The following is a 7,816-nucleotide window of genomic DNA, read 5'->3' on the forward strand; positions in this document are numbered from 1 at the left end:
TCTTTGTTTTATCTTTCTATTTTATTTGATTTTTCTTTTGTTTTTTCTTCTCTTTCTTTTTTCTTTCATTGTTTTTCTTTCCTTATATACTTACTCCTTTTTCCCTTTATTTCTTCTGTTGTCGTTCCTTCCTCTTTCCTCTTTCTTTCTTCCATCCTTTCTTTTTCCTTTTATTGCTTACTTTCTTACTTTCTTTCCATTTTCTCCTTTTTGCTTTCATTTTTCCCTTTATTTCTTGCTTTTTTCTTTGTCTTTTTCCTTCTTCATTTTCTGTGTGTTTTTCTTTCCTAGTTATTTAATTCCTACCTTCTTTCCTTTACTTTCTTTCCCTTTTTCTTGCTTTTTTCTTTTTCCTCTTCTTTCCTCTTTTTTGCTTTTCCTTTTTCCCTTGTTTCTTTTCCTTTTTCTTGCCTTGATCTTTAATTCCTTTGCTTTTTTTTCCTTTTTTGCTCTCCTCTTTTCTTTCCTCTTTTTGCTCCTTCTTTCTTTCCATGTCTCTTTCCTTGTTTCTAATTTGCTTGTTTTTTCTTTCCTTTTCTTTGTCATTCTTGCCTTACATTTCTTCCCTCTTTTATTTCCCCTTTTTCTTTCCTTTCTTTCTTTCCTGGTTTTGCTTTCCTTTTTGTTTTTTCTTTCCTGTTTTTCCTAAATGAGGGGCATGCTTAGCTGTTTGAAACAGGAATCCAGAATGTTTCCTTGCAGGTTTTGTCTTCTTTGCTCATACAAAACAGCCTGAAGCTACTGAGTCTTTCACCTCAGCCTGTCCAGTAGTTCAGATGAAAAGCACCTCTGAGCAGGCAATTCTGACTTGATCCGGGCCCACGATGACCTTTGAGGCTCAGATGGCTCCTGACCCAGGTTCAGCGTGCAATAGGAATGCTGGTGACTGCTCAGATGGTTCTGGAGGCGCGCAGGCAGGAAGAGGGAAGAGGGTCATTGGGTCCCAGGCCGATTATAGAGGGGCCATGGGAAGCAGGACAGGAGCTCTCCAGGGAGTGCCTGGAGGACGTTTGAGGAGGAGCGCCAGGTGATAACTGTGCAGGGAAGACGGCAGGCTGTTTTCCCAGTGCCTCCTCCTCCAAGCTCACCTGTTGCTGCTCAACAGCAACATTGTCCACACTTGTGCTCCGTTTCTGGGGCCTTCTGCTGCCTTCCAAATGGTCCTGGAAGGACAGGGCTGGCTCTGAGAGGCTCCTGTGCATCACGCTGATGTCGTTTCTCAGATGAGGCAGTGGAGGGGCAGAGACACACATGACATAGGTCCTGCTCCTGCTGGGGCTTCTCCCTCTGGGCTGCTGCATCTCCAGGGTTGGGAGGCCGCATCCAGCTTCAGGCTCTGGGTTGTTGTGGGCAGAAGCGTCCTCCTGAGCAGCCCCTGGGTGTCCTGTGGGGAGAAAGAGCCTGTTAGCTAGTTGGTACTGGCCCTCTGAAGGGAAAAGGGGACTTTCCCGGTGGCACCATGCAGCCCGGGCAGATGGCAAGCTGCAACCTGAGCACCTATGGATGTGAGGAGCAGTCCAGGAAACACAAGGAACCCCAGGGGCCATACCCTGCATGGGGAGAGTGCCCTTCTCATCCATAGTGAGCAATGCTGTGCAGAGCAGAGCTCTACAGAGGCTTAGCATCTGGGGCGCCTTTTGTGGTGTGAGGAAGGTCATTCTGAACTTCTGGAAAGTGTTGCAGGGGCGAGGCATTGCCAGAAGGTACTGAAGCCTCTGCACCTCTCTGCTTTGCCACAGATGTCTTCCCCTAGCCAGCTAAACAATTGGAACCAGCAGCCCTGGGCGGTGCCAGTCCTGAGCGCAGCCTCCTACCTGCAGAGCTGTCGGTGTGCTCGGGGCACTCCTCGGCAGAGGGGCTGCCAGCCAAGGCCACGTCCTCCCCAAATATTGCTGCGCAGTTGTCAATAAGGAACTCCACCAGCATCGTCACCTACACACAGAGAAAACCATGGGTGTCAGTGCAAGGGGCTGAAAACGTGCTCAGCGGTCTCTGCTGCTCCTGACTGCTGTTTCTCTCCTGAAGGCTGTAGCTCTGTGGCTGCAGCTCCAGCAAGAGATCTGCCTGTCACATTGCAGACAGCCCAGCTGAGCAGCGTCCCCTCCATGCTCCGAGGTGCTGCTGCTGCTGCATTTAGCTTTTGCAGTGGCCGTGGGATCTGTGGGGATGGCTTGGCTGTGCCCCGATGGGGGAACTAGCTGACTGGTGAGTGCAACATACCTTCTCGTTCATCTCTTTCTGCACTTGCAGCGGGAGTGGGCTGTCCATGCCTGGGCTCAGCATGTTGGGCCCAATGCAGATCGCAAGGTTGCTGGAGCCCATCCTGCTGGTCTCTGCGTTCTGGCTGATGCGGTGGAGCACAGCGAGCAAGGGCTTGAGCAAGAGGACGTTTGGCCGAGGCAGTTGGTCAGCCACCCTGTGTGAACACAAACACAACGGGCCATGACTTCAGGGGGCAGTGGCCGCTGCTCCTTGCTGTGAGCAGGCTCAAGTAAACTGCCACAAATGGTGAGTCCTCCAAAGAGAGGAACACCTGTGCTTGCTTCCACTGCTTCACACAAGTCCTGTGGAGAAACCCCTGATGGCAGCTGAGCGCATGCTTCAGTACAAGATCTGGAACGACCAGATCTCGACTGAAAGGTGAGTGTTTCAGCACAGCGCATGCTTTTCAGTAGATCGACAGCGTGAAGATAGGCAAGCTTGTCAGGAGACGTCACGGGAGGCCTTGCGAAGGCCCTGGGAAAGCCTGGGCCTGTGCTGTGTAGGATCAGCGCTAGCAACCTCACAGAAATGACAGATTTTTCCATGAGGCTCCCCATTGCCAGAGAAGGCTCCAGCCTCTCCCAGCCACTCCATAACGCTGCGACTGGCCTCAACACTTACTCTTTCAATTCTTCAATCTTTTCCTCCCTACTTGGCTTCTCCAGAGCCAGCATCCACTTGTCGTACAGGGCCGCTGACAGGAGCTGGGAGGGGATACTGCGGAGGAAGTCCTGCAAGGCCAAGACATGGAGATGAGGCTCTGGACACCACCCCTGAGCCCACAAGGAGCACCCTGGCACTTGGGCTCCCAAGGAGGCAGCTTGCTTGGAGCTACCTGCCCTCCAAGGTGCTCATGGCCACTGACAGAGCAGTGGGCTGTGTGAGTCCCTGCCCTACTTGGACACGCTTGTCTGAGTGCAGCAATAGGCCCCAGTGCCTATCAGCCTTTAGTGCACTCAGGGATCTCAGTCTTCCTCCCTGAGGAGGGTGCAGGGCAGGAGGAGGAGGGGGAGGAGGAAGAGGAAGTGAGTTTCCCGTGGGCAGGCAGGAAATCAGTGGCAGAACAAGGGGAACTGAAAACCAGATGGACTGGCCTCAAAAGGCCAAACCTTCCCAAGCCTAAAAACATGTGGCTTGGCTTCCCTAGAGTTTCAGCTCTGAGCGCCCCCCGGGCCCATCTAGGCACTCAAGCAGGCCCCTGCAGGTTCGCAGTGTACTCTCAGAGCTGCAAGGCAGAAGAATTCACCTTCAAGATTACTGCCAGGAGGTGCACAGGTTTACTGTCCAGGTCAACGGTGACTCCTTTGTTGAGGTCCTCCTTCAAGTCCCTGCGCGCTTTCTCACTGGCAGCTTTGCGGAATATCCCCTCAGTGGCAGGCCCTTCCCTGTACAATATGGCCAGGAGATCCTGCAGGAAAAAGCGGACAGCGGTGGGAGAAGAGTTCCTCAGGTGAAGAAAGGCCCTTTAGCCTTAGGGGAGCGTTTGTTCGGAGGCAGAAGCAAGTTTTTGCCTGGGAGACGCACTCTACTTTACTTGGGTTCACATCTAGTTCTCACTGCTGGTAGATTACACTGGCAGTTACCCAGCTGTCCCCCAAGCCACCCCTTTTCGGGGAAATACACAAATCCCTGGCTGTTTATGCTGCTGAGAGCTTCCTTTCAATGACTTCTGCAAGGCCACCAGCATGACCTGCTTCTCCTCTTCCTGCTCCGGCCTTGTTCCCACTCCAGAGTCACTTCCTGTGGCAGCTGTGTGGGCTGTGCAAGCCCGCACACTTGACCTCGTGGAGGCCAAACCCCCAAATGCCCTGTCTCCTGAGAGCCACAGCCCAAGCTCTGGTGATACTGCTTCGCCGGAGAAGCTGGGAACAGGCTAACTGCATGGCCAGGCTGGCTTACCTGGACTGGCTGGGGCAGGGTCTCCTCTTCCCCGCACAGACTTGCCAGAGGCTGCCCAAAGAGGGGCCTCTTGAGGCCAGACTCCGGCTGCCCTGGGCAGTCCCCATTGGCCAAGGTTCGTCCCCGAGCAAACGGCCAGGGGATCAACCTCTTTCTTTTCTTAGGCCCAGATGCTGCAAGCAAGAGGAAAGCAAAAGTCAGGTGAAAGAACCTGGAGGAGAGTTGTCTGTGTGCAGCGCCACAGGATGCCGAATGAAGGGCAGAGCTGCGTGTGGGAACGACGACTCGGACTGCGCGGGGGAAACTGGAAAGTGTGACCATCCCTCTAAGCGCACCAGCTCTCCTGCTTTGTTGGAGCACGCAGGGCACAGAAAGAACCGTGGGATGTTTGACATGTGTCATGGCAGAGGTTTTCTGGGACCACCATAAGGCAGTGACAGGAGTTGTGGCTACACAGTCTGAGCATGCCCCTGTCCAAGGGGGGCTGGCAAGAGGGCAGGAGGGGCTCCTGCTTTGGAGCCGCTGTCGAGCACTGTGGGGGAAGGCAGCTCCTCAGCTTCTCTTTCACACTCACCAGGCGAGTGGCAAAGTCCCTCCCCAGGAGCTGATGGGACCAAGACAGGGCATTGCTTGGTGTCAGCCTGCAAAAAACGCATTCAGGTCGTAGAGCCGCCCCACAGCAGCAAGGGCTGCCAGCGAGTTGCTGCAGTGACGCACAACTGTGTGAGCAGCTCCAGGGACAATCCCAAGGTCATCACACGCCTGTGGAGGAGACACTGGGTGGGGAATGGCGCTGCCTCTCTGCCCAACAGGGGCGCTGGTGGCAAAGGCTGCTGCTGCAGCCGGCCAGCCCGACCCAGCCCTGCAGGCCACAGCCCCCTGGGTGGTTTTGGGCGGCTGGTGGATGCTGAGAAGGCGCAGCCCTGCACAAGGCACCTCAACTCGGCCCAGGGAGACAGGCTGCCCTCCCATGCTGCTCCGGCACTGGGTAGCTCCTCCTAGACCGCCTCATAAGGCCGCCGTCAGTGTCTCAAGGGCTTTGGCCCCTGCCATCTTCCCTCTCAAGACTCAGCTACCTCCCGGCAGCACCCCAGCAAGGGCTGGGGCAGAGGGAACCCCTGCTCACCTCCGCCGAAATCAACGCCTCGACGGTCCGGGCGCTCAGCGACACCGACTAGGCAAGAGAGCAAAGAGCCAACGTGAGCAGCTGGTCACAGGGGCTCTTCCCGAAAGCCCCGTGGCGCTTGGGGCCTAGTGGAAAGCCCCGGGACACTTACAGGACCGTAGAAGCCAACGGCCTTCACAAGGAGCCGAAGGGAGGTCAGGCGGGTGAGCCGGGGCTCCGGGGCTCCGGGGCTTTGCCTGGGCACGGGCGGGGACAAAGGCAGAGCGCGGTCACAGCCAGCCCTCCCTGCTCGCGCCCTGACCCCAGCCCCGCACCTCCAGCCCACCCGGCCACAGCAGATCTTCCTGCAGCGCCAGCTGGCAGCACCGCTCCGCAGCGCCCCGGCCCTGCTGCCTCCAGGCCTCTTCCGCATGCAAACAGGAAGCGACAGCTCAGGCTCCCCGTGCGGGCAAGCAAGGAGCTGCAGTGACAGCTCCACTGTGTTGCTGTTCCTGTGCCCTCTCAAGGCAAAGCACCTCCCACTGCTCTGCCCGGGAGCTGCCCCGTGCAGGGGGTGTCCCTCTGCCCCACCTCCCCTGCTGCACCGCTGTGGGCAGCTCCCCCGGGAGCTCTCCACCGCCTGCAGCCTTGACACCCACCACCGGCAGGCTGAATTCCCAGCAGGGCTCACCTGAGGACCGCCTGGAGCCACAGCTCCTTCACCTCCTGCGACCTGCAGCAGAAAGGAGAAACAGCCTCAGAGCCCACTGCTCCTCCTCCTCCTCTGCAGAGGCACAGGCCCCCAGGCACATCTCACCCGTGTGGCCCTGCTCCACACCACCATACAGCAAGGCCCCGGTCGGTGTCCCCCAGCAGCGTCCCTGGCGTGAGCAGAGCTGCAGGGACGTGGCGGGGGCGGGTGGCTTGTGCACACCTGGAGCTGCCCGTGTGAGCGTCTGAAACCCAAGCAGGGCCTCTACTTTCTCTCCCCACAGCCTGGCGTGAGCTCCAGCAAGCCCAGGGAGGAATGAAGGCCAACACAGTGCCCTGCACCCCTCAAGGCCCTGGATGTGGCCCCGAGACTCACCTGAAAGTGACCACGCAGCGGTCCCTGGGCCACACGAGGACGAGAGTATTGGCACATTTCAGGCCAAAAACCTCCTCCTCGTCTGCCTGCCCGCACACCGCCTCGTCCTTCCCGCACAGCACCCAGAGCTCGCTGAGACGCACGCGGTGCTGCAGCAGGAAGGTGGAGCCCCATCTGCCGGGAGGAAGAGCAGGGATGGCCTTGGAGGTTGTGTGGTGGGGGCAGCCCCAGCAGCGCTCCAGGGCAGAGCCGTTTCCCGGGGGCAGAGCCTTGGGCCGGCCACCCCGAGCCTCGAGTGGGAGAAAGGAGCCGCAGGCCCAGCACACAGAGAGGCCACTTCTGAAAAGCCACTGCTGGGCAGCAATGGCAGCAGGCACTCCATCAGGGGCTGCGGATCAGGAGAGCAGTCAGGAGCCTGCCCCCTTTCCTCTTACACCTCCCCGATTTAAAGGGAAAGAGTGTCCCTCCCCACCGTGTAGGGACACCCATGCAGGGGACTGCAGGTCATTTGGACCACGAGTCCTTGTCAGGAGCAAAGGGCATCAACACGTTGCACACGCAGCGAGGACAGGAGGAAGGCCTCCTTCTGGGCCACCTCCAAGGGGCTTTTGGATCCTAGAGGCTTCGACAAGCACTACTTGGCAGCGTTGCTCTTTGCTGCCGAGAGCTGCTGTTCGGGAAAGAACAAATGCAAAGAGCTTGGCTAAAATCCCTTCTCCTGCCCAGCTGTGGGCACCTCCGTTGGCATTCAGGCTGACAGGAAAGCATGTGCTCCTTGTGCTTGCGCAGCCCTGCCAGAGTTAAAAAGAGCCAGCCCGTGTCCGCCGTGGCCAGTGCGGTGCAGGCAGCCCCAAGGAGGAGGCACTTTCTGCTCCTGCAGGAGCAGCTCCGGGGAGGAGCGGTGCCCTGGGGCTGGTGCCAGAGGAGGTGGCAGGGGCAAGGACAGCTGTGGCTGCTAGTCTTACTTGAAGCTGGCGATGGCGATGACATCGGGGAAGAGCAGGAGGTGCCTGTTCCTCGTCCGCTGGTGCCGCGTCACCTGCACACGGTCGCTGAGCAGGAGCTGGGGGCTCCTGCGCGACACGAAGGTGCCGAGCGCCGTCGGGGACTGGGAGGCTCCCCTGCCCATGAGCCCGAGCTGGGCACCGGGAGCCGTGCGGCCAGGGTCCACGGGCCATGCCTGCGTGCCGGGAGCGGGGCCAGGAGCGCCCCAGGCGCGGCAGCAGTTGGCCTGTCCCATGGCGCTTTGCCCGGGCAGACGGCTGCGGCGCAGCCGTGCCCTGCACCGAGCAGGGCCAGGCACCAGCCAGGCCTGAGCAAAGCTGGGAGCAGTGTCCCTGTGCTGGCAGTGCTGCTGGGCTGGGAGCCTGCGTCTCCCTGCTGCCCTGCACTGTCACAGCGCCGCACTGGGGGACAGGTGGGTGCTGGTGGCTGGGACCACCTGGGCATCACTGTGACACATT

At 58.3% G+C, this 7,816-nt stretch overlaps 1 protein-coding gene and 1 long non-coding RNA gene across 2 annotated transcripts; both read right to left on the reverse strand.

Moving 5' to 3' along the window:
* Window positions 1-890: 890 nt before the first annotated feature.
* On the reverse strand, window positions 891-4,817 carry LOC104145753 (T-cell activation Rho GTPase-activating protein-like). The gene is made up of 7 exons (XM_068936414.1): window positions 4,736-4,817; window positions 4,162-4,334; window positions 3,509-3,670; window positions 2,884-2,993; window positions 2,221-2,416; window positions 1,815-1,932; window positions 891-1,384 (listed from the first exon to the last, which is right to left on the reverse strand). The coding sequence occupies exons 1-7, from the start codon at window positions 4,815-4,817 to the stop codon at window positions 891-893; spliced, it is 1,335 nt and encodes a 444-aa protein (XP_068792515.1).
* Window positions 4,818-5,485: 668 nt separating this feature from the next.
* LOC138066559 (uncharacterized) lies at window positions 5,486-6,405 on the reverse strand. The gene is made up of 3 exons (XR_011139872.1): window positions 6,354-6,405; window positions 5,958-5,999; window positions 5,486-5,523 (listed from the first exon to the last, which is right to left on the reverse strand). It is a non-coding gene; the product is annotated as an uncharacterized lncRNA (long non-coding RNA).
* Between the last annotated feature and the right edge of the window lie 1,411 nt (window positions 6,406-7,816).

The sequence above is a fragment of the Struthio camelus genome, chromosome 3 (genome assembly GCF_040807025.1).
Source record: "Struthio camelus isolate bStrCam1 chromosome 3, bStrCam1.hap1, whole genome shotgun sequence".
Classification (NCBI taxonomy): Eukaryota; Metazoa; Chordata; class Aves; order Struthioniformes; family Struthionidae; genus Struthio; species Struthio camelus.

Excerpts from the sequence above, each read along its gene's own strand:
- LOC104145753 (XM_068936414.1), bottom strand. The coding sequence starts at position 4,817 with ATGCGTTTTTTGCAGGCTGACACCAAGCAATGCCCTGTCTTGGTCCCA. Across the intron at positions 2,994-3,508 it reads TCCTGGCAGTAATCTTGAAG|GACTTCCTCCGCAGTATCCC; the intron begins GTGAATTCTTCT and ends TTGGCCTTGCAG. Across the intron at positions 1,933-2,220 it reads AGAAAGAGATGAACGAGAAG|GTGACGATGCTGGTGGAGTT; the intron begins GTATGTTGCACT and ends CTCTGTGTGTAG.